At 46.7% G+C, this 26,332-nt stretch overlaps 1 protein-coding gene across 2 annotated transcripts in view; it reads right to left on the reverse strand.

The window, feature by feature from the left end:
- Stab2 (stabilin 2) overlaps nucleotides 1-26,332 on the reverse strand; it is a 155,308-nt gene that overhangs the window by 39,993 nt on the left and 88,983 nt on the right. For both annotated transcript variants that reach the window (XM_015482841.2, XM_048802956.1), the window contains 10 exons: nucleotides 24,509-24,637; nucleotides 23,231-23,287; nucleotides 21,929-22,024; nucleotides 20,941-21,136; nucleotides 19,431-19,526; nucleotides 15,840-15,885; nucleotides 14,908-14,984; nucleotides 13,707-13,832; nucleotides 11,164-11,237; nucleotides 9,333-9,404 (listed from right to left, as the gene is read on the reverse strand). In XM_015482841.2, the coding sequence (XP_015338327.1) occupies nucleotides 9,333-9,404; nucleotides 11,164-11,237; nucleotides 13,707-13,832; nucleotides 14,908-14,984; nucleotides 15,840-15,885; nucleotides 19,431-19,526; nucleotides 20,941-21,136; nucleotides 21,929-22,024; nucleotides 23,231-23,287; nucleotides 24,509-24,637 (969 nt within the window). The remainder of the gene's footprint in view (nucleotides 1-9,332; nucleotides 9,405-11,163; nucleotides 11,238-13,706; nucleotides 13,833-14,907; nucleotides 14,985-15,839; nucleotides 15,886-19,430; nucleotides 19,527-20,940; nucleotides 21,137-21,928; nucleotides 22,025-23,230; nucleotides 23,288-24,508; nucleotides 24,638-26,332) is intronic.

A 26,332-nucleotide genomic window follows, 5' to 3' on the forward strand; every position in this document is an offset into this window, starting at 1 on the left:
CACTCCTGTCAACTTCAGAGCTCAGGCAACTCCAGGTTGGCCCTTGCCATATGGCCCTTCCCCTCCGTGTCGCTCAGGACACCCACTCTCTGACCATGCAGCCGCTGTTTCCTGTCCCCACAAACCCTTTTCTTCACTTCCTGAAACTTGCCACTGGCCCCTCAAGTGACGCTCCATTTCCCTCAGGTACCCGCCTTGCTTCACTGCCTGGGGCCGGGACAGGGTCTTTCTCACTGTTTGTAGCCACTTCCTGTCACTTCTACTCCCTGGGCTTCACTGAGCCCGGCTCCCGGGAAGCACATGGCATCTGCAGCCCCACCAGATTCTCCTCTTTGGTCATGATGATGGTGCCTGGGTCGCTGTGTCTCTTTCCCATCCTTGGCCGCATCCACATCCCTGTCAATGGTTCCCACCTCCTTGGTCACCCCAACTTTGTAATGGACATTAAAGTGGACTGCACCCAAGGACCCCCAGGGTCTTCAACCATCTCCCAGCTAAATATGCTGGACTTCAACTGTCCCAATATCCAGCACACTCAAGACCCCACACTCCTGCCAACTCCAGATCTCAGTCAACTCCAGGTTGGTTCTCAGCATGCGGCCCTGTGCATGGTACTGACTTTACCATCACCTGCTCTGATGCCTCCTCTGACCCACAGGGCCTCCCCCCTGTATCCTGCACTGGTACTGACTTTACCATCACCTCCTCTGCATCCTGCACTGGTACTGACTTTACCATTACCTCCTCTGACGCCTGCATCCTGCACTGGTACTGACTTTACCATCACCTCCTCTGATGCCTGCATCCTGCACTGGTACTGACTTTACCATCACCTCCTCTGCATCCTGCACTGGTACTGACTTTACCATCACCTCCTCTGCATCCTGCACTGGTACTGACTTCACCATTACCTCCTCTGACGCCTGCATCCTGCGCTGGTACTGACTTTACCATCACCTCCTCTGACGCCTCCTCTGACCCACAGGGCCTCCCTCCTTTGAGTTTTCTTCTTCCTACTTCCCACCTGCCCCTTGGGTCACTTGGCCCCCAGCCCAGCTGGCAAGGAGGAACACGTGGCCCCTTCATCACTCTCTCTTCCTCTGTCACAGTAGCTTGGCCAATCCATGGGCCATCTGGGCCTGACTCTGCTCTGGTTCTGCGCAGTCTGGAGGGGCCCTGCCTGAGAGTCCCCCGTGGCGTTGTCTGGGCTCCCCTTTCCAGCTCCGTGCACCCAACATCTATGCTTTTCCACTACATTTAACTTCCCTCTCTCTGGAGACGCCACTTCACCCCTCACTGCTCCGCTCACTCTCAGTTGATGAGCTGGACTCAGACCTACAGAGAAGACGGACAGGTGGACAAGAACCACCTCCTTCTCCAGCCCTGAGCCCACCATCTGCGTGGGCCCCAATTCCCAGACCGTATCCTCCTCTTTTAATCAACTCACCAGCAACCAGCTACCAATTAACTAAGTGACTGGACAGTTCGTGGACTCTCACTGGCTAGCTAGGCAGCCAGGCGGCCAACTAAGGCAGCATTACTGCCCGGCTCCCTCCCGACCTCCCTCTCCCAGCCGTGAGCTGTCCTGGGATTACCTGCTTCTTCCCTTCCCTAGGAGTTTCCTCTTCCAGGGGATCATACTCACCAGCTCAAAAACATGCCTTAATATTATTCATCTTCAACAAACCCAAACTTCCTTTTTTTTTTTTTTTTTTTAGAACCCAGTGGGTGGTGGCAGATGAGGTTCTAGACAAAAAAGACTGACAGTGATTTAATGAGTCTTGTCACTGAATGTCAGGTACGGGGGATTCGTTGTATTAGCTGCTTTAATTTCATGTACGTTTGACAATTTCCAGAGCAAAATGGTAAAAAATAAACAGCCATCCCTTTCCTCCTCATCCTTCTCCATTAACCACCCCACTGATTTGCTACCCACTTATTACACAAGGTTCTTGCCAATGCGGCTTCTATTTCCACTTTCCTTGTTCCCAGTTTCCTGCCAACCTCCTTCCTAGACTCCTGGTCCCTCTGCCCCACACTTCTCCATCCCTGGTCTGGGTCTCCGGTGATTGACATCTTGGCAAAGGCAGTGATTGGCTCTCTTCTCTCAACACACTTGACATCTCAACATCCTGCAGTCTGATCACTCTCCCTTCTTGAAACTCTCTCTTCTCTGAGTCTCCGTTGACATTACAGGAGGTTGTCCTTCTATGTCACAGGCTGTTCCCTGGGGTTTTCTCTTCAGGCTCCCTTTCCTTTGCCAAATGGCTCAATATTCAGGCCCCTCTCTCCGCCTTCTGACTTCTCTAATTATCCAGCCAAGAAGTGCCCTGGGCTTAAGTGCCATCTCTGTGTCTATGATCCCCAATTTATATGTCCGTCCTGACCTCTCTCCATGCCTCCAGAGTTACACGCCCGGGTTAAGGGCATCTTAGCCGGGGAGACAAAGCAACTCAGCAAACAAAACAGACCAGGTGATATCTAAATCCAAGTGCTGTCCTCTCTAAGCCATCCCTGCCTCTGTAGGTGGAATGAGCATGTCTCAGCGAAACACCTAGATAGCATCCTTAACTCCTTTTCCCCACATTACCTATGTCCAGTGTTCTGGCAACTCATTGGCTACCTTCAAAATGCGCCCGTCCAGTGACTTCCGTTGTCCCTCCTGCTACAAGTCCACGTTTCCTGGTCTGCTCCACCAGCCTCCTAAGTGGTCTTCTGGCCTCTGCTCTTGAACCCTGTGGTTCAGTCAGCCCAGCAGCCAGAATGCGCTCACAGGGAGGCCAATCAGGCACTGGCTCAGTCTGTAGGATCCCCCGAGGACTTCCCAACCATAGCTAGAGTGACACAGAAGCTTACTACATGGTCCAAAGCGATCCAGTCCCTCTTATCACCTCTTTTGTCCCCCGTCTCCAGTCATGCTGGCCTTCTCCTCAGTACCCAGGACATGACAAGGGCTGTCTCACCCAGCACCTTTGGCCTGCTGCTCCTTCTGCTTGTAAATTCCTCCCAAAGTCTCCATGGGGCTGCTCCTTCTCAACACTCAGGAGCTAGTCACGTGTGCAGAAAGGCCCCATCTGACCACCTAGCTAAGGAGCCCTGCCCTCTCCTACCCCACAGGCTCCATCCCACCACCTGCTTTGTCTCCTGCTGGGGTCTGAATGTTGGCATCCTTCCCAGATTCCTATGTTGAAATCCTAATGCCTAAGGTGGTGATGTTAGGAGAGGCCTTTTGGAGATAATTAGGTCGCGAATGCAAAGTCCCTGTGAATGGAAAAAAGAACCCCAAGGAAACGCAGTCATCCCCTCCACCAAGAGCGGACAGACAAAAGACACCATCTGGCAACAAGGAAGCAGGTTCTCACCAGATGGCATCTTCCAGGGCCTTGATCTTGGATCTACCGGCCTCTAGAACTGTAAGCAATAAATTTCTTTTGTTTATAAGCCGCCCAGTTTAATGGTATTTTGTTACAGTAGCCCAAACACCTCTCTCCCTTATGGAAGTTGTCACTACCTAAAACTATCTTTTAAACTATCGTTTGTTTACACACTTACTATTTATTTCTTCCTCCTAAATGTGAGTTCCTTAAGGAGAAGGACTTTGCTATAAGTTACTGATGAATTCCCAGTGCCTAGAACAGTGCTCACTGGAGTTCCCACTGACCTAGATATGTGTAACCCTGCAAGATTTCCACTAGAACTACATTCAGTCACTGTCTTCAAAAACTAACCGTCTGTCCAGAAGGCCAGACATTGTCAAGTTGATTAATGGGCTGCGTGAAGCAGAGGCCTGTGAATGAGTCCAACAAGAGCGGCCATGGTAGGTCGATAAGCACAGATGTTTCCATGAACTAGAACTGGCAGCCATGGCATCTCAGAGGAAGCTACATGGCAGGGGCTGGGCAGGGGTTGGAGAGGCGGGATGTTCCAGCCTGAGGTGTTTGGGAGTTTGACTGAGTGATTTGAATCATATCTGTAACCATAACAAAAGGTAGAATTTACTGGAAGACTGAAAACATCAGTTTATACATATTAGCTTCTTTAATCCCCACAGTAATTCCCTGAATGAGAAAATACTATTTTTTTTTTCCGGCGGACACAACATCTTTGTTTGTATGTGGTGCTGAGGATCGAACCCAGCGCCACCGCGCACATGCTAGGCGAGCGTGCTACCGCTTGAGCCACATCCCCAGCCCGAGAAAATACTATCTTGATTTACAGAGGAGGAAGCAAAGGCACAGAGAAATCAAGATGCTTTCCAGCCCCTAAGTGGAAGAGCCAGGATTCCAACCCAGGCCTGACTCTGCACCCAGGGGGCCTTTGGGTGCCTGCGAGGGTGGGGTGGAAGAAGACTGGGTCGTATTCCAAGTGGAATCTGCAGCCAGGATAATGGGCTGTGTCCTTGAAGCAAGCACAGCTGAGGGCTTCGGGCTGAGGTTTGAATGTCCCGGCATATTGAAATCGAGTGGCCATTGTAACAATGTAAAGAAGGTAACATTTGAGGGGTGATTAGACACAAGGGCTCTGACCTCAAGGATGGGCTAGTGACGTTATGCAGGCGTGAGTCTCCATATAAGGATGAGATTGGCCCTCTCTCTTCTCCTTCTCCCTCTTGCAGTCACTCTCCCTTGCTGTCCTCCCTCTGCCCCACGATGCCTTCCTCCATATTATGACACAGCAAGAAGGAAGGCCTGTGCCAGATGCGGGTGCCTTGACCTTGGACTTCCCAGCCTCTATACCCTGAGAAAGAAACACCTGCCCATCAGAGGTGACCCAGTCTCAGTACTCTGTTCTAGCAGCACAGAAGGAAGGAAGGCAGTTTAAAACAGAGAACTAATTCAGCACAGGCACCATTTCATGGACCCTGGTGATGGGAATTGGGCAGAAATTGGTGGTTCTTGGGCCCCAGGAGTATGTTTTTTTTTTTTGTTATAGTTCAATGTTCACAATATGTTTTTTTTTTAGAAGTGTAATTTTTTTTAGAGAGAGAGAGAGAGAGAGAGAGAGAGAGAGAGAATTTTTTAATATTTATTTTTTAGTTTTCGGCGGACACAACATCTTTGTTTGTATGTGGTGCTGAGGATCGAACCCGGGCCGCACGCATGCCAGGTGAGCGCGCTACCACTTGAGCCACATCCCCAGCCCAAACAATATGTTTTTTAAAAAATATTTGTTCATTAAATTAATTATCATCATTTAAAAATTGGAAAAATGTATATAAAAATTCATAAAAACTTGCATCTCTCTTAAAAAATCAGAAGGGTGGCCAGCCATGGGCTGGCGCTGCTCAGAGCAAGAGGGAACTGGCACCCAGTGCAGAAGGTTCCCCTTTAGAACAGCCTTAGGCTTTTGCCTTCCTACTGATGTTCTGTGCCTGGCTCTTTAGGGCATGGTGGCCTCTGCTGACCTTGGAATAGAAAGTTAATTCCTAAGAGCCTGTGCAGTTGAGAGGGTAGCAACGAGCCCCCCAGATCTACCAGGTCAGCTGTGCTGTAAGTCTTTGAACCAACACAAGGTTGAATGTTGTCTATGGGTAAGAGACATGCATACCCATGTTTATAGCAGCATAATTCACAGGAGCCAAACTATGGAACCAGCCTAGGTGTCCATCCATGGATGAATGGATAAAGAAAATGTGAGATATATATATATATATATATATATATATATATATATATATATGGCAGTTTTATTTAGCCATAAAGAAAAATGAAGTTTTGTCATTTGCAGGAAAATGGATGGAACTTGAGAACATTATGTTAAGTAAAATAAACCAGACTCAGAAGGTCAAGGGTTATGTTTCTTCTCATATGCGGAAGTAGAGAGGAAAAGGAAAAGAAAGGTGTGTGTGGGGGTGTCTCATGAAAATTGAAGGGAGATAGTAAAAAAAAAAGGGGGACCCAAGGGAGAGAGGTGGGAAGGGAAAGTGAAAATACTGGGGAATGATATGGGCCGGATCACATTGTTACTTTGTGTGCATGTATGAATATGTAACAACAAACCCCACCATTGTGTACAGTCATAATGCACCCCAAATAACAGCAACAACAACAACAACAAAACACGGAAAATAAAACGGAGTGCTCTGAGATCCTGGGCGAGGACTTTCATTCCCGCCAGTCTGTAGGGGGTTGAATTGTGGTTCCCCAAAAGATATATCCAAGTCCTGAGCTCCAGTACCTGTAAATGTGACCTTATTTAGAAAAAAGTTTCTATAAATATAATTAAGGATTTTGAGATGAGGTCATCTGCGATTAAGAGGATGACCTTAAGGCCACAAGTGTTCTTATGAAAGGAGAGGAGACAGACACAGAGGGGAGGGCCAAGTGAAGACGTTGGCAGAGACTGGAGGGGTGCGGCCGTAGCCAGGGGAGCCTGGAGCCACCAGAAGCTGGCAGGAGCACGGAAGGATGCTCCCCTGGAGACCCCAAAAGGAACGCATCCTGGCCGATACCCTGATTGTGGATTTTGAAATTTGAGAAAGTAAATTTCTGTACTCACTTTGTGGTAATTGTTAACAGCAGCCCTAGGAAAATCATCGTCAGATGGAGTCTCTGCCCTTGGTAAGTTGGGAACGATAATAATTCTTTCATCCAGTTGTAACTGGAATTAAGTGGGAGAATGCACTCGGAACCCCAGCACAGTACCTGACGTTTGGCCACCCCAGGAATGTCAGTTTGACGTGGGACCTTAGAGACCTCCCTGGACCAGACCCAGGGCCCCAGATGTGACACGCTAGGACACCAGGTTTACGGGACATTTTATCCCTGTGGAGTGTGAGGCTGGGATAGTTAGGCTCTGAGCAGCAGTAGTGAGCTTGTCCAGGTTCAGACTTGCTGAGTGAGCTCCCGCTGGGTTTGCACAACATTGGGCTGGTCGAAATGCAAGTTTTTATGAATTTTTATATACATTTCCCCAATTTTTAAATGATGGTAATTATTTTAAATGATAGGTAAGAGAATGGGCAGATGTGTTCCGGGGAGTCTGCTCCCACCAGGATGGCCATGAGGACAGTGAGGGAAAGCCTGTCAACAGTCTGCTGCTGATGCACTGAAAGGGACCCCAGGGATACACGCCCCAAGCAGCAAGCCAGCCCAAAGTCACACAGTCAGGGTTGGGAGGGGTCTCCATGGTTGTCCAGTTAGGTACCCACCTGTCGCTTTATTCCTGGGGTTCAATACTTTGAGTTATGATAAGCTCATTACTTCTTGAAACAACACTCTGTCTCTGCAGAGTTCTAATGTTTTGTCTTGAGCTGAGAGAAGTTTGTTTTCTTCCACATCTCCCTGACCCTGGTCCCCCTCCTTGGGCTTTCAGAGAACAAGATCAGTGCTTCTGTCATGTGGCAGCCCTCGAGATGCCGATGGCTGCCTCCCTGTGTGCCTTAGTGGGAAGAATGGGAAGAATGGATGGTGTGTGCATGGAGCTGGGGGAAGAGGTGCCTCCAGCCGTTACCAACTCCTGCTCAATGCAAGGGGACCAGAACAGAGCTATGGGGTTGATCCAGGAAGGCTTCCTGGGGAGGCGGGTCTCGAGCCTCATCTCAGCGGTGAAAACCATGCTTGGGAGAGGAATTTCCTTAACAAGAACTCACAGTATGGGGAATAAGCTAGTAGGTAGACTTGGCTCAATGACTGTAGCTGAGCTGAGAAAATGTGGTTGACCTGTTTATAAAGAGGTCATGAAATTCATGCTCCTGGGTCCTGAGATTTCTCCAGATTTCTATGGATGAAGGAAAAAAATATATATCTGAGATAAATAATGTCCTGTTTAAGAAACTGTACTATGCTGGGCACATTCCTCTTATGACAGCAGATAGTGTAAGCTGGGGAAAAAAAAAAACAACAACCTGGAATATTGGAATAGCAGAAACTGCGCACGTGCACACACGTTACAGAAGATGGGAGAACTGACCACTAGCTTCTCTGAGTTTATTTTTCCTTTTTTTTTAAACCAATAGATTCTTTTCAAGAGTAGTTTTAGGTCTGCAGGAAAATCAAGCAGAAAGGACCGAGCTCCCTGGAAGCCCCTCCACTCTCTCACTTTCCCACTTTATTAGCATCACATGCTGGAATGGCACATTCGATAGAACTGATGATAGAACTGATGACCCTGGTGCTAAGGTCCAGGTTTTACACTAGGGTTCACTGTGGGGTGTGTCCTGGGAGTCTTGACAGTGTGTCACGCCACGGGTCCAGCCTTACTGCAGCACGCACAGCACCGTCACTGTCCTCAAATCCTCTGTGCACCACCCCCTTCACCTCCCTCCTGGCCCCTGGTAACTGCTGAACTTTTACTGTCTCCACATTTGGCCCTTTGAAGAACAGAACATTCCAACACTCTGCCACGTTAGTTTTCAACCGAGGTCTCCTCCTCCTCCCCATTAGGGAAGTAGAGAGTTAAAAAACCCAACCCACCCAGGTGATGACCCCAGCCCCCAATTGCCTCATCCTCACGACGGATCAGGGCCTCGAGTTCAGTCTGGGAGTGAAAGCTTGTTGGTCCACCAACCCGCGAGGGCTTATTCAGCCAGAACTGGCTCTGGGTGCCTGTCATGACTTTGATCTGGAATGTCCCCCAAAGCCTCAGGCATTGAAGTCTTGGTTCCCAGTATAACCCAGATCAGTGGCAGGGCTGAGGGAGGTGACTGGATCGTGAAGGTTCTGATTTCATTAGTGGATTAATCCACTGATGAAGTCATGATTGAATGGGCTACTGGGAGGCGTGGACGCTGTAGGAGGCGGGGCTAGTTGGAGGAGGTGGGTCACTGGGGGGTGCCCAGGAAGGGCATATCTTGTCCCTGGCCCCTCCCTCTCTCTCTCTCTCTTTCTCTCTTCTGCTATAAACTGGGCAGTTATGCTCCCCCACATGTTGCCCTCCGTGACGTTCTTTCTCGTCACAAGTCCACAGCAAGGGGACCAACGACTGGCATCTCTGACACTGGGAACCAAAACAAGTCTTTCCTGCATGAGGCTGTTTTCCTAGGTATTATGTCAGAGCATAGGAAGCAGGCGGACACCCTGCTGTGGCCTGCTTTTGGGAGACTGATAATCCAGCTGGCTCTGGGCCCGCATTTAGGCAAATTCCTCACCAGCTACGTACACCTGCGTCCCCTTGGGATCCTGTGTCCAAGGGGGACAGGTTGGCAGACTATCCCTTCTCTTCTCTCTCCCCAACGTGACAATGGGACATGAGAGAGAAAGGGGTTTTAAGGCCAGAAGCAGCCCTAAGGCCTTCCACGGGAGGTCCCCTCTGCATCCCCTAGAGGGTGGGCAGGAGGCGCCTCAGGCTCCGAGGCTCTGTCCCAGGCGGTGTGTGTGGGGGGGCATACTCACGGTTAAGCAGATGTTGATGAGCGTGCAGGTCTTGCCATCCCCAGTGTACTTCGGCAAACAGTTACAGGCAGCCTGTCCAGGGGCAGAGGCAAAGGCGGTCATTTTAGATCAGGTCTGTCCTGGCTGTGTGTGCTGGCTCTCAGACTCGAGTTCCATCCCATAATGGCAATGTTAGAGGAGCCTGCACCGGTTACGGGTGATATCCGTTCTAAGTGATGATTCTCCTCTTCTATTTCAGCACATTCACACGCTTCGCTTGGATATTGGATCTCATGCAGGGCCTGTCTTTACTGCCAAGATGACTTCTTTTTAAAAACTTTCTTACCCTACTTGGTCCCCTGCCTTCAGGTCCTCACCTCTTCTCTCTGGATGGTAGAAGGTTCACTTTGAAAGGAAGAGAGGCTACCCTCTACTCCCATTATACCCACTGCTCGGTCATCTCCACCCCTGCTGAGTTCAAAGGCCCCCGTGCCAGGAGGTGCTAAGAAGAGGGCTTTGCAGCCCACCCAGGTGCCATGTGAGGGTTATCGATCAAACTCATGGGTTGGCCAGGGAAGTTGGGCAGGCTTCAAGTTGAGGGAGGGGCACTCTCTACAGGTCGTTGGGCACAGGGCCTCCAAGTCACAGGTGCTCTTCTTAGCAGTGCCTGGGCACAGGGCTACGACCCAGCCCCCTTTCCTTCACGGGCTGTGAGCTTCCAGTGTGGCTTCCCAAGGGGTAGCTTTCCTAATTCACACACCAGCCTCCTAGGTGGTGGCAGATTCCTGGTCTGATTTCTGTCTGTTAGAACTTGAACTTATCAGTGGGGACAGCCAGGGTGGGTTGTCAACATTCCTCCTCTTCTTTCTTCACGAGGGGCTTCAACCCCACCTGAACCTTTACCCAGACGCCCCTCAGCTATCCCTTCCCAGTTAAGGTCTTATTCAGTTCTCCCTTCTCTGCCTTCTAGGTTGGCAGGGCCACTTACTCTACAGGCCATAAGCACCAAAAAGCTGATAGGTTCCCCACCTCACGAATGGTTTAAAATAAAAACTCTACTGACCCCTAACTGTATAAAACGCCCAATGCTGACTGATCTGATTTTTCCCTTGGTGTGTACACACACACACACACACACACACACACTTCTTTGAGTATATATATATATTTTTCTTATTTTTGAGCACTTCAGGCATTTGCTTGTTTTACCCAAAAAGAAACCTGGTCTTCAGGTCCCTGAATGGCTCAGCAAGATCTGCAGGATGTGCATTAGGGACTCTACTTTGTCATCTGATTTCAGATGTGTGACCTTTCCTCCTGGCCATGTGTGTGTTCCCCGGGTGACTGAGACTGAGGGAGGCAGACCATGGGCCTCAGCTCCCTCCAGTGTCTCTCACACCCCGACCCCCATCCTCATCCTTGATGGGTCCTTGTATTTCCCCCACCTTCCTAACTCTGCTCCTCAGAGGGGCGCTGACCACGAGACAGGTGGAGGGAGGAGTGTGCCCTTTTGCCGTGGGACATGCATATCAGAGCCTTGAGCCAAAGAAAAAGGTGTGGGATTCTGAGGATCTGAAAGCTGGAAGGGAGGGCAGCACATGGGGGAACCTTCTAGATCCTTCTGGATCATGTGGTGCTTGCAGATGTCCACTTCTTCCTGCTGGGGAAGCCCTTTCTCCTTGCCCCCTTGGTCTCCCACATTTCTCACTTCTGAAGAATGGCCTCTTGCCCTGTTACCATTTCACCTAAGCTATTTTTGCCATTAGCTCAGCAGAGGTCTGTTCTCAGCCTCTTTTTTCCTGCTTCTAAGATCCAGTTTTCCTACTAGGAAAGCAAAGGGAGGTGCGCTCACCTGGTTGGGTCCCGTCTGTGTGCACTCTGCATTCTTGTCACAGCCACCGTTGTTCTCCAAACATGGGTTGATTCCTTTAAAACAAAAGCCAACATCTGTCTTGAGTGTGAGCCTTGCTTGCCAGGAAGGCACCCCGAGGAACTTGCTGGATGCTAGGATGGCTGACTGACCAAGAGCGGCAGTGTCACAGTGTGACTCAGCTTCTGATAATTCACAGGCAGCAGTCACCCATCGGGGAGGGTACCAGATATGGTTTTTCCAAAATCAGCTCCCCTGGGAAGGGCTAATTCCAGCAGAAGCACAGCCTGCAGGCTGTCCCTCTGTGGAGGGAACGTGAGCATTTGCAGCCAAGAACTTGAAACCACACAATCCTGGAGTCTGACCTTGCTACCATCACAACACAGATTGGTTCAGAGAAGAATCCAGCGGAGGCTGAACTTAAGAAGACATTTGATGAGGAGCAAGGTTTTTCTTGGTGCTAAAGAATCTCTTCTCCACTGATTGCTTATTGATAGCAAAGGGGAAGGAATAACTACACGGTGACATTTGGGCCTGGAACGCACAAACTTAATCTCAGACAAACACCAAGCAAGGACAAGATGTCAAAGAAAAAAAGGGTGGTGGACGATGTTCTTCCTAAATGTCAATGTCATAAAAGACAAACCGAGGCTGAGGAACTATCCCAGATTCCAGGGGACCAAAGAAAGGTGACAACTAAATGCAAGAACTAACCTCAGGCTGGATCCTGAACTGTGGGAAAAAAATGTCAAAAAGCACATTATTGGGACAATTGACAAAATTAGAATATGAATGTAACTAGAGAGAAGTCCTGATATTTAATACTTTAGTATTAAATACGCATTCTAATTTTGTCAATTAGAATATAAATGTAACTAGACAAAAGTATTAAATACCAATAAAAATATCAGTAATAAGCTTAGTGAGGTTGATAACTGCTCTTATAGAGGAGACTGCACATATCCTTAGGAAATACATAATTATTAGGGATAAATGGGATATGATATATGCAGATCATTCTCTAATGCTTAAGAAATATGTATATCTAGAAAGGGAACAAATGATAAAGCAAATGGGGTAAAATGTTAATGGGTGAACATAGATAAAAGCAGGTGGGTCTTATTTGTATTACTGTTGCAACGCTTCTTCGTGAGATTTTTTTTTTTCCCAACTAAAAAGTGAAAATTCAGACAAATCACTACCATATACCTTCACAGCAGAACTGTGTGTAGCAGTATGTATATTTTTGGGGAAAGTTATTCTATGCATAGAACACCCTGTATAACATGAGACATTATTTTTGTTAAACAGTAAAAGTGTACATAGAAAAGTGGAGTAATATAAAAGTAGAAGGTATCTGTCCTTTTTTTTTTTTCAAGGTTTTATTTTGATGTTTTACTTACTTTGGTACCAGAGATTGAACCCAGGGGCACTTAACCACTGAACCACATCTCCAGTCCTATTTCTTGTATTTTATTTAGAGGCACTGAGTTGCTTAGTGCCTCACATTTTGCTGAGGCTGGCTTTGAATTCGCCATCTTCCTGCCTCAGCCTCCTGAGCTGCTGGGATTACAGGCATGCACCATCGCACCCCGGTAGTGGCTATGCTTTCTGTTTTCAGTATTGGGGATCAAATACAGGGCATCCTGCATGACAGGTAGGCGCTTTCCACGGAGGTACTTCCTAGCCTGAGAGAAGTTATTTCTAGAATTTTGCCTTCAAGCCTATAAGCCTTCTGAAATAATTATTCAGTAAGAAAATGCTACTTGTATATATGTGTGTATGTGTGTGTATGTATGTGTGTGTGTGTATATATATATGGAAATGTAGAAGTTCAGGCACCTCCCTTATTTTTAATTGGAAACCGCTGGTGTCTGGACATCGCAGGCCTCCATACCCCTGTGGCCGCAGCATTTCCCACCCTCCTGCTTTCCCGCTAAGGCAAACCGAATAAGGACCCCAGCAGCTGTGTGTCTGCAGAGTACAAGGCCACGTATCAGTGCCACGACCAGCCATCAATTCAGAAACTGGCAAGGGGCGATGGGGCATTAAGAAAAACACACAAACATTTAGAGAGAAAAGCGAGATCAGGTGGGAAACTGAACTCTGAGAACAGCGCCATGCAGGCTCCGCATGTTTATCCTATCAGTTTTATCATCAAAAGGTTATTTGTGGTTAAGTTTCTGCAAAGCAGGCAGGCTGGAAGGTCACAGTGCGGACGAGACATTGTGGTTCTGTCACTGTGCTCAGAATTCTCTATCCCTGGGACTCAGCTTCTGCATTTCAAGGTTTGAAACTGATAACTCTGAGCATTAACCCGAAGTGTCCCCATACACCCAGTGTCACCATAGCAACGGGGCCACAGGCAACTGTACTTTTGCACAGGGGGATCCCAGCACAAATGCACCACAACCACGAGGCAATCAGACACCCGAATCACATCACCGCTCCCCACACATCAGTCTCACTTAGTAGGGCTCTGACTCTCACACCACTTCCACCGGATGGCTGAGGCTGTCACCTACCGAGGCACACGATGCCGTCGCCTGTATAGCCCTCCTTGCACACGCACACCCGGCTTCCGGGGGTGGTTCTTTTGCAGATGGCATTGGCAGAACATCCTCCGTTGCTGGTCTCACAGGCGTTGATGGCTGTGGAGGAGGGAGATAACACAGAAGAGGAGGGAGAGGGCAGAAGATGTACTGATGCCTTTTACTTAAGTCAACGAAGAAACAGAAGAGACTTTGAAACGACTCCAGCAGGCATGGGATTAAATATGGCGGATTCCCCAGAACAGAGGGCAAGAAAAACACTCCGGCTATTCGCCCTGTTCAGCTCTTTTGCTAACAGGGGCTACATGTCCTGCTGCAGGAAACATCTGGCGACTAGGGGCATGGCACCTGGCATCCTGGGAAAATTCCTGGGGGTAAGGGGATCAGGAGGCAGTTGTTGGATGGATCATTGTTCAGCTCTGCCAGACTATGGACCCCAGGCTGCCAGGACGTGGTGCTCAAGAGCAAAGTGACATTTTAGCATTGCTGTTTTTCTAGTGCTAAATGTGTGCTCAGGCCACCATAAGAATAATAGCTCACCTTTCTTAGCACTTTGGAGATATGAATCTGGGTTACATTGAACAACCCAAGAGGAAGCCTCTCATTATCCACAATTTGGAGAGAAAATAATTGGATAAAGAACAGGCAACTTTCCCAAGGTAACTTAGATTCAAACCCAGGGAGTCTAAGGAGAGACTGGGGTGTCAACAGCTGCATGGACAGAGAGGCCACTTAGCCTCAACAGCACTCTGCACGGAAGGTAGTTTGAAGTTGACTTTATGAACGTGTTAACAGGGCTCACAGCAGTTAAAGGACCCATCCAAGACCACAGGGCTCATAGGAGGGGGAATCAGGGCCTAGTGCCCATTATGGCCCATTTTAGGGTCCTGATGACCCAACCATGCCCTTGGCCAATTAAAGCCATGGTTTCCAAAGCTGCACTTGCCCTCAAGGCAGTGCACCTCTGCTCTGAGCGTGGAACAACTGCTGCCCCTTCCTGCAAGCCCATCCAAGAACAGTGGGTTTCCCATCGCTGGTATAACCAGCTGCCAGTTCATGTAACTCACCACCCATGGCTGGCACCAGCTGCTGGGGCCCATTAATGCTCAGCAATGCAGACTCTCAAGAGGCCAGAGGAGCCTATCTGGTCCCCAGCAAACCCCTCTTCACTCACCTGTGCAGACCGTCCCGTTGCCTTGGAATCCTGCTGCACATTTGCATGAGGCTGTACCATCCGGGTTGAGAAGGCAGCTGTGGCGAGGAACGGTAGATGGTAGGAAGATACTCAACCTCCTCCACATGACTCACATTACCCCGTTGTCCCCACATCCCAGCCCCTGCCTGCAGGAGGCCCTTGGAGGTCAGTCTAGGGGTGGGAGGAGACTCCATTGCTGGTGTGTCTCCATCACAAACAGCGAAGACTGCAGCCATGAATCAGGCAGACTGTCCAATACCTACGTAGATGTCAGCCCAGGAATAAAGAGAGTGGCTACTGATCTTCAGAAAGTGACCGACATGCAAGCAGCTGAACTTCAAGCCTTGTCTTGTGTCATCTACGCATTATCCCATAACCCCAGCAAGAGGGAATTACTATTACTTCCATTTTCAGATAAAGAAACTGAAATTTAGAATAAGCAATTGATGGGAGGTCATGCAACAGTGACAGTGACAGAGGCTGACTATGAGATCAGGTCTAACTCCAGCTGATGGGTTCTTAATGTCCTCACTAAACTCTCTGGAAGTGGGAAGTGTGAGCCCCATTGGAGTGAGGAGGCCAGCAGGCTTGGCTGTAAATCAGGAGGCAAGCCTACTGAGGCAACCTCGCTCCTCCTTGCTTCTGTGGGAGAGTCCTGGTGGCTTGACCGGGGACAACAACTGGCATTGGTGTCAAAAGTACCGAGTGAGTCAGAGGACAGCTTGTTGAAAGGGCTGGATCTGGCAGGCTGATGGTGGCCTCGTTAAAGACCTTTTCAGTTTCATAGTTAAATTTATCCTAAGTCCTCAGAAATGCTGTCAGGAAACTAATTCCTTGAAGACTGAGCCTGGGGTGCAACTGGGAAACAATCCCCTTTGCATTATCCCCAAAGAAGGCCGGAGGGTACCTACTTGGCACTGGTGTGGCACATCCGATTGCAGTTGTCTACTGTGATCGCTGAAAAAGAAAACCCAGTTGCTGTGTTAGTCTTCACATGAGAATTTTCTTTTAGCAGCTGGTGCTAGGAAAAGAGGCAGTTCCTCAGAAGTAGCTGGTATGCATCGTGTTAAATGTGGGAATCCATGTGACCATGTAAGTCCTCTTTTACATTTGGCTGCCAGGGAGCTCAAGCCATATATGAAGGTCAGATATACTCATGGAGTGTCTCCTGATTGCTGGCCTCTGTGCTAGGCAGGGAGGTTACAGGGATGAGTCAAACGCAGGATCCTCCCTTGAGTGTAACTACAGACTCATGGAGCATCAACCTAGGTGTCGATGTGCATCCCCCTCCCCACCCTGGGTTTTGATTTTCTACTTGTATATCTACTTCTCATGCTATTCTTTCTAGTTTTTCATCATTTTGTGATGCACTGATACAAACAAGCAAACTCGACAAACAACTAATTTGATATTTGCGTGTGTAGAAATAGCCCAGGGCCTGAGACACAGCAGGCACTCAATCATCACTTGCATTATTGCTAAATTTCATGGACACAGCGAGGGTTATTGCCCTTGGATGTCCAGATAGTCCAGCTATTAGAATAATTGATATTCCCTGGCAGGGAAGAATCCTGAAAGAAATCATTAGAGAGGAGAAAAGAGTACCCATCATGCAGGATGCTCATGCTGAGAGCTTTTGGAGTAAAAATCTCATAGCCTTGGCCTTATCATGCAGGTCCTGAAACACGGACCTGGCTCTAAAGGTGATCTGCTTTATGTTAGAGGGAATATTTATACACTCAAATGGGTGCAATGGAAGTGTGTGCTTTTGTGTGTTTTCTTTTTCTTTTTTTGGGGGGGGGTACCAGGGATTGAACTTGGGGGCACTCGACCACTGAGCCACACCCCCAGCCCTATTTTGTATTTCATTTAGAGACAGGTTCTCACTGAGTTGCTTAGCACCTCGATGTTGCTGAGGCTGGCTTTGAATTCACGATCCTCCTGTCTCAGCCTCCTGAGCCGCTGGGGTTATAGATGTGCGCAACCATGCCCAGTTTGTGTGTTTCCTTAAACTTAAAAACTCCTTTCTTTCCATTCTCTACCTACTGAAATCCCAATCTTCTTTTAGTTCTCTCTGGAACGGGCTCTAAGTCTTTGATTAATTGGCAGTGACTCCACGGTGGGTCCTTTGGAGAAGGATTTGGATTTTCTATCTTTGGTCTTTGGTGATCTAGCTTTGCCCCCCTCAGTAGCTTCTCCACCCAGCAATCCTCTGCCCCCATGTGGTGAAGGCGCTCCCCCTCCCACTGTCTTGACAAGGTCACAGTGAGGATGAGTGCTGGCAAAGCCGTGCTGGTTGCTGGGAAACCAAAACCATGAGACCCTTTTTTATGTAATTGGGACTTTTCATTTTCCTGCTCATGTTCCTGACAGGAGGCATGAGTATGTTAAATGCCAAACCAAATTAAATTTCAGGTGGCTAGGACATAACAGGTAGTTCATGCCTTGAAGGCTGTTCTACTACCCGTCAGCATGTCGAGAACAAAATAGAAGGCTGCTCCTCTATCTCAGTACATTGAGGAGAAAACTGACAACGGACAACAATCATTCTCCAAAAGGTCACAAGAATTTTAGGCACCACATTGAGTATATCAACTAAAAACCCAAGCCCATATTTCCAGCCTCTTAGGAAGCCTAATCATTATGCTATTATACAAAGCCCACCATAGTAGTTTTATTTTGATTAAGGATTTAACTTAGGAAAGTTAAGACATATAAAGATACATTCTCCTCTTTTCTATAAACCCTCTTTTACTTCACATAGGGACTTATGATGAGCATAGTTATAAGACATTTTTAGAATAATGTTAGAAACATTATTTTATTTAGATTCTTGGGTTTAGAATTCTTAAGTTTTTAGTTGTATGGGTTTCTGATATGCTTTAAGAAGTATGGTTTATAAACTTTAGGGTATTTTAAGTATAAGATTTAAAGGGACTTCTTTAGATGGGAATTTTAGATTAGCAATAAGGTGCAGGTGTACTTTAAACTTGAAGGTTAATGATAGGTTAGGAGACTTAGTGTCTGGTTACGTAGTTTGGCATTAGTCAATAAGAAAATAGCATATCTTGGGAAAAATAGTACATCTTGGGAAAATCTGAAAAATGTGAATTAGTGATGCATTTTATTAATGATTCTGTACCTTTAATAATTGATAACTAAAGGTCACATCCTGGAAAAATGTAAATTGATGTTACATTTTTCTATACCCCTAATGATGGTTATGGAAATTTCATGTCTTGGCAAAGTTTTGACATTGTAAGATCAATGACGTATTCTGAATCTATAATGATGAGAAAAATTGCAATAAAAGATGACCCAGAGAAAGCTGTGTGACAGCACTCTCTGAAGATTGCTCCAACGGAGCGACTCCTGTCTCATCCTTTTTGCCAATGCCACTCATCCTTCAGGACTCCTTGGACCCCACTCCTTGGACCCCGGCACCATGCACCCCTCATTCTGCAATCCTTTGATCCCCTAAAGGTGCACAGCTTGCCCACACCTTTGTTCTCTCCCGTGCGATTTCTTCAGCTTGGCCTTCTCTTCCCTCTCACGACTCACCTGGAGCACAGCAAGAACCCGTGCAAAGTGGTGAGGCCAAAGAGAAGGCCCTTCCCAGACCCTGGTGGGACAATAAGCTGACACCATCCCTGGAGGACAGATGGCTAGACCTCCCCCCAGAGTGCTACTTCTGACTCAGAGGCCCTCATCTCTTGGAATTTAACCAAATAGATTAATCAGACAAATGCAGAAAGATGCGCACGGGGTGTGCTCATGTGGCCTTGTTTTGCAGTTGGGCTGGGGCTGGGGCTCAGTGGTAGAGCGCTTGCTCAGCACGCATGAGGCCCTGGGTTGAGCCCCAGCCCTACAGCACAGAACAGAACAAAACAAAATGACAAAACAAAGCAAAAAACCCAGGGTAGTAAGATTTCCTGATCCCAACCAATCTTGTTGGGACTCATCTACATGACTATTTTTTTTTCTTCTTTTTGTGGTGCTGGGGATTGAACCCAGGGCTTTGTGCACATGAGGCAAGCACTCTACCAACTGAGCTATCTCCCAGCCCTATGTGACTGATTTTTGGTTTCTTTGCTTGTTTTCCCCACTGTCTTCTCCTTTCTTTTTGCCCTGGGACAGTTGAAATTAAAAATTAATGACATTTATCTACATTTATTCACATGGAAAAATGTCTATTATCTATTGCAAAGTGAAAAAGGGAGATTGTAGAACAGCCTGAAGCCTCCGGTCCCCTGTACACTCTACACTCCTGGACACGGCTCAGAGGCTGGTACAGAATGTCAGTGACAGTGTTTTCCTGCCCTGGGAGGGTGAGTAATGTTTCTTTTCTTTTCTTTATTTTACAAACTTTGTGCTGCAAGAAGGCAGTATGATTATTGCCAAAAGAAGCAATAAAGGTGTCATTTATAATTTAAAAGAACAGTATGTAGCAGCCAAGAAGTGGAGCTAGGAATAGAAGATAAACATGAAGGGCTCGCTCTTACCGCTGTCGCATCTCACGCCTCGCCATCCAACGTCACATTCACAGGAGCCGTCACCTGAGGGTCCTTGGTTGCATCTCCCGTGGACACAAGGACACGCTAAGTGGATAGATGCCTGAAAACAGTCAGATTCCGACCCACGTCCAACACCTTGCTTATCATTTACTGCAGCCTATTCTAGGATACCATTGTCTTTTATGGAGGGGGCTACAGTCAGAGTGAGGGCGGAGCACAGGTGGCAGGGACGCAGGTTCAAGGTGAGCCAGGTCATGCTCCAACACAGCAGCTCACACCCCAGCTTGGGGCCCTGTAGCACCATAGTGACCCAACTAGCATTGAGTGCCTCGGCCAAGGTTATCTGAGGATCCAGGTTATGTGGGGCCCCTTGGCACAGAATCATGTTTATTTCCAAAGACTGGACTCTAAAGAAGCCCATTCATTTGATTCTGGGTTCACAAGAACCTGTGTGCACCGCCATGTTTTTCAGGAACGTGGGTGTTGCTATCATGGATTGTAAGACTGTGTGTGTCATGTGCACAGGGCAGCGTTTCTAAACATTGACCTGGACCTACTAACCTTCTCTTTGAGAACTGGATGACAGCTAGGGGTTCCTTCCCCCTCAAAAGGGTTTGTTGGACTCCATGACTGTCCCTGTGGCTTTAGGTTTGGAACTCCTGCACAAGTGCAAACACACAGTTCTTCCAAACAATCCAGAAAAAAATGTAAGTACTCTAATTTCAATGGCCTATTATATGGCCATATTGTAGTGATTCAATTATATATTTATTTTGCCCGCCTTAGAGCAGCTAATGAGAAGACAGTGACAGCTCAGTTCCTGGTTTTTAGTACCAGGTAAAACAAGGATTTGTTTTATAATCATGGAGTAGGAACTTTCTCCTTCCCTCTCACAGGTGTGTTTCCCTGGGCACAAAGAAGCTAGGGTGCGAACATGCAGATGACTTAGCTCAAACTCAGCACCATTTTTGCAAAAACAAAGCACAGAGCTTGCTGATGGCAAATCAGTTGAGTGATCTTTTCAAAAAGGATGTGCTTGATTTAAGAGCCAGGCTTTGGAGTCAAGCAAAGTGTGCCTTTCTATCTCAGTCCTGTTTCTCATCAGCTATGGCCTTAGGGGAAGTCAACATCCTCATCTGCAAAATGGGCACAGCAATCCCCAAGTATGTAAGGTTGCTCCTGTATGGATTAAATGAGATAATGTGCACAAGTCTGCCTTTCAAACTGTTGAGCGATGTCCATCATGAAATGTTAACGATGATAACTAGTGTATATAGGTAGGCCTGGGAATATCAGCGTAGGTTGGTAGGTCCAGATCAATGTTTAGAAACGCTGCCCTGTGCACATGACACAGTCTTACAATCCATGATAGCCACACAGGCGGGTCCGAGTCTGCCTGGAGAGAGGGCTGAAGGAGCGGGGGAGGGCTGGCTCTCTCCTCGCCTTGGCTGGTTAGTCCCTGCAGCCTGGGGCCTGGCCTGCGGAGGTGGGTGCGCACCTTGGTCACAGTGGATGCCATACTTGCCCTCGGTGCAGGTCTCGCAGGCCGTCCCGCTGAAGCCCTGGCCACACTCACACACGCCCGTGCCGTTCACACCGTCCAAACAGATGCCATTCCCGAAGCAGACGTTCTGGGGTCTCCCAGGGCAGGCCTGGCACTGGGGACCGAAGAAGCCAGCGCAGCACGCTCTCGTCTGAAACACAAGGACAGGCTGAGTGCGCATGTCCCTCGGTGGCACTCCAGGGTTGCCTGTCTCTTTGACCCCAGGCTCATGGGGGACGGAGGTGGAGCCCCGGAGGATGGGGAGAAGCTGAGCAACTTCCCTGGTATGAGGCAGAGGATTGAGACCCGCAGGCCGTCGCCATCTCCAAACGAGGGCCCCTCACATCAAATGCTACTTCATGTCCTACTGAAGGAGGGGAGGCCTCTGTGGAGGAGGCCTCTGGCCTTTTATGAGAGGATCTCCTAGAGTTCAGGGGAGCCCTGGAGGATGACCATTTGGGTTTGGCCTGTCTTTTTGCTTAGTGCATTAAAACATAAAAATTTTTCCAGCCCCGAGCTCTGTAGCTTAAGGGCCAAACCATCTGGTCTTTGCTAAAACAGAAGAGGGCATGTCTAGTGTTCTGGGAAAGAAGAAGGTTGGACGTTATAAATGACCCCCAGAAACCCTTAGCTTTGGGGTCCCATTTTCTAAATGACCAGGGGCACCTTGTCTTGCCTTGGTGGCAGCCACGTCTTCTGTCTCTTTTTGCTCTTGCCTCTCAGAATATCGATTTCTTCACTGTATAATCGAATGTGGTGGCTTTTACCCATTTTTTGATTGGCAGGGCTGCTGTTTCATTGCTACCGCTATCATTTGACGAGGACAAAGATGGGCAGGGGGGAAGAGGAGATGGGCAGAGTACGCGCATTTTGGAAGTCTGACCTGAGATTGAGTTTCCCAGTGTTGGAGGGATGAGAAGGACAACGACAGCATTATACTCACGATGGTCATCTTCACACACTTGGGTCGACACCCAAAGAACATGGACCGCTTTCCCATGAAATAAATGGAATAGATGCATTTCTTTGTCTCATCGCCCTACAAAATAGTAAAGATTCTGTTGACTTTTTAGTTAAGAAGTTTTTCATTCTCTAAAGGCGTGTAAGTGGGTGAGATGTTTCTGTCTTTCTGACCAGTGTGTTTTGGACAGAGAGGGCGTGGCTTCTCTTATGGGTTCAGAGCAAGAAAACATAAAGACACTATGCTGCTACAGAAGGCCAGGTGGAAAAATCCAAATAATTACACTGGGAGGTAATACCCCATAAAAAGAACGCTCCTCTAGAAACCAACTCAACTTCAGAAGAATTGTAGAACAATTCTGATAGCATCTTTGCAATCCTGTATATTCATTGACCTAAACCTGCATTTCTATTTTTATTGATTTCTATTTTCCCTTGGCCCAAGAAAAGATTTTTTTTTTTGCTTATAAACATTTATAAATATACAAAACGAAATTAAAACTCAAGTGAGAAAAATCAGCATTCATTATTGTTACCATAAATTATCATCATCATGCTGTGGAAGATGCACAAGTGTTCATACTTCATAACAGTCCTATCAGAAATAGCTATTATTACCAAGTATGTAATCCCAGCAGCTCTGGAGGCTGAAGCAGGAGGAGCCTCATCAAAAGTGAGGTGCTAAGCAACTCAGTGAGAACCTGTCTCTAAATAAATTAAAAAAAAAAAAGGCTGGGGATGTGGCTCAGTGGGTAAGTGCCCTTGGGTTCACTCTCCAGTATAAAACAAACAAACAAACAAACAAACAAACAAACAAACAAATAAATAAAAGTAGCTATTATCAAAAAGAGCTACAAGCTGGGAATTAATCCCCAAACATATCTACCTCTCCTCGGTCTGACTCTGCTTTTTTGAGGAAGTTAGCTATAACTACAAGTATCAAAGGAAATCAGTCAGGGGGAACACAGCAGGCCGGATCTGGTTTTGGATATGGAGTCTGTCCTCTCTGAAAAGATTTCTTGCTGTGGTCCTCCACTGGCTACTGTGAAAGATGCAGAAAGTGAACAATCCCGTCCAGCAATGTGTTGATGTATGAACCCACTTCTATTTAGTTATTAATGAAATCTTGCCTTGGTTCCTTTAAAAATGCACTTAAGCCTTGATGAAGATGTATACAGGATAACAAAGAATGCATTTACAACCAGGGAAAGGAATGAAGGAAGGAAAACGAGGTCTGATTTTTCAGTCTGGACACCCACAGATCTGGAGCAGACAAAATACTTACTAGTGGTTTGGTTCCTAATGGGCAGATTGGTTTCTGGGGACACTTTCCACACTTGCCCTTGGTAAAACAGAAACAAAGGAGAAATTTCAAGATTATTAATTTTAGTGCAAAACGAGGCTGCAAATGTTTTCTAGAGCTTGGAGCTGAGGAATTGAAAATGAGGGAAAATAAAATAAATAGATGAAAATTGGTGAAGATCATCTGGTCAACCTCTTTAATGTTCTTTGAGACAAACACATGAACTGCTCTATGGTTTGCATGTTTGAGGATCACTTTTCCCCCATAATGTTCTTCTGACTCTAATAACTTTTTAAGGTGTGGAGGTCTCAACTCATTTAAATCCAAATTCCTTTAACAATAACCCTGATTTACCGAAAAACCGTGAGATTGGGCCGGATTCAGAGACCACCAACGTGTTACACATGTGCCCAACCTCAGGAGCTAGACCTGGTCTAGCTGAGGGGCACAGAGTCAGGATACTCCAAAGAAATAACACCTATGAAGGGCAGATGTTAAAATGCAGATGTTAAAATACTCAAGTGCAACCTACTCCTAAAATAGAAAGAGGCCTGCCTGTGTATCTGGTTCTTAACTTGGTACCTACTGGGTGGTATAGTGTGGTTATTCAGAATTCTGGCTCTGGGGCTGCTGTTTGCTAATGTGTGAGCCTGGGTGCATTATTAATCTTGCTGTGGTTCATTTTCCCATCTGTGAAATGGGTACAGTGAGAGTACCTACTTTGTACGTGTTGTGGGGAAGTTTAGAGCAGCCCCTGACACACAGAGAGTACTTAATCAACACCAGCAGTTATTACTGTTAGTAAAGGATCCTCCGCTGTCCCATGGACTGAGGTGGAAAGCCTCCATTTGAGCATCCCATAATACACTGAAATCATCCATTCCTAATTTCTCTTCTAGTAGACCAGGCTTAGCCAATATCCACCATAGGTGCACCCCAGAGCCCCCCCTGCACATTTTCCCTTGGAGGAGAGCTGTGGCTTCAGGCTCCTGCTCAACACAGCCTCCAGGTGGCCTTTCCCAGGCACCCAAGGAGCACCCTGTTGCACTAGATCATGAGCCCGTCAGGGACAAAGCTCACATCTTATTTATCTCTGCAGAACCACAGCCCATGTGTTCCTGGGCACATACATCAGAGATGCTCACTGAGTTGTTTTTGGACTGAGATATCTTAAAAGAAAATTCTTAAGCTTAAAAAATTAAAATTATAAAAAATAAGTCATCACCCATTCCTTGTGTCTTGGTTCTGGATATAACTTACCTGTACAATAATGGTGTCATTAATATCACATCGATTCCTCTGAATTTCCAGAACTTTCCCCAGGCCGTGGATCACTCCCTTGTCAGTGGCAACATTGGTGTAGTTTATTGGAGCCTCGTTTACATAGAGCTGTGAGCAAGAGGACTAAATATTATGCTATAGTAAATTGAAGGGAGATGGGGAAGATGGGAATGGGGGCTGTCAATAGGACAGCAGCCCAGGAGCTATTCCACTATGCACGTGGAAGGTGGCATACCATGGTGGACAGGACAGAGCTCTGGCTAGGAGAGGGGAGTCTGACTATAGTCCTGTATCTGGCACCATCTAGTTGAGTGATTTGGGCCTGTTGTTTTCCCTTCCTGAACTTCAATGTTCTCTTTTGTAGAGGAAAGAGGTTGTTCTAGGTGAGCTCTGGGATACCTCTCCATCACTCAAAACAATTGTTTTACATTCTTGGGAAATATACTGCCTTGTGATCCTTATATCAGGTCTGCTGGCAAGATGGCGGTGTGGACGTGCTCAGCTGGGCTGTGGCCTGGTGGTCTTGGGGGTGTGAATGCCTTCTACCACCAAGACACGTGGGCTAGGACTGTCCTTTCAGCACGTTTCTGCTCTGTGTTTAATTTGCAGATGACTCTTGGAAAGGTTAAATGGCATTTATCAAAGAATTAAGACAACTAGAAAAGAGTTTTAAGAATGACGTATTTGGAATGGTGTGTGTGTGTAGAGACAGCTGGGCTAAGGTTGAGAGAAAAGGAAAACCTCATTACAATACCCCCAAATCCCATTATCTCATAAGGGTTTTAAATTCACCAAGTAATACATAAAATAACATCCTCAGCATTCCCCTTGGCAATATTAAGATGACCCAACTAGGTGCATAGATTTGCATTTCCACTGAATATTAACATCCTTTAAGATTTACTTGTAGCCCAAATGAATTTCTATTTGAATGTTGAGATAAATTATAGCTGAGTTCCATAGACATGTTCCAGGTCTGTATACACTGGGAAAACCACCAAGAAACCTTATTTAGTCTCAAATAGTGATTACAGCACAAATTTCCAGAATTCCAAGATGCTGAGCTGTTTTTAGGTACCCAAAATAGCAGAGCATTTGAAGTTGCCATGTTGCTTAATTTGGCATGAAGAAAATAAGTCTGAATCACTTCTATCATGAAATATATTCAGAGAAGTTAAGGTTTTGATCTAAACGTTGCCTCCTCATTTGAAAACATTTTCACGCATGTCCATTGTCATAAGAGAAAAACCAGTAAGAGCAAAACCTCTACTGTATGAACAGCTCTTGCTCCATTTCTAGACAAATGGAAAATGAACACAAAAGCACTATAACTGAGTCAACTAAGTGCTCGGGAATGTTCATTTCTACACAAGGAAATGAAAGATGACGGATGGAAAAGAGACCAGAATTGAGAGCTCTCTATCCACAACATAGTTGACAATATTGCAAAGATAAGATTATATATTTAAAAGTTTTCCTCAAAGTTATCACCATTGAACTATTTGTGGGAGTCAGAGAAAAATATTTGGAGTTAGATGAGTCTCTAAATAATAAAGAGTACAAAGGATCTCATTTATCTCCAGATAAAAAGATTTTACATAAAAAGTTACTTGTGATTCAATGATGACACCACTGAAAAAAATTGTTTTTAAGATTACACTTTTTAAAGAGAATCAAATTATTATTACTTAAAAGCTTTTGAAATTAAACTTTCATTTTAATACAGTCTGTTGTGTTTCTCTACCTTTTTTTTTTTCTTGGGAGGGGCTTTACCACTGAGCCACGTCCCCGACCCTTCTTATT

This window comes from Marmota marmota, unplaced genomic scaffold, assembly GCF_001458135.2.
Source record: "Marmota marmota marmota unplaced genomic scaffold, marMar, whole genome shotgun sequence".
NCBI lineage: Eukaryota > Metazoa > Chordata > Mammalia > Rodentia > Sciuridae > Marmota > Marmota marmota.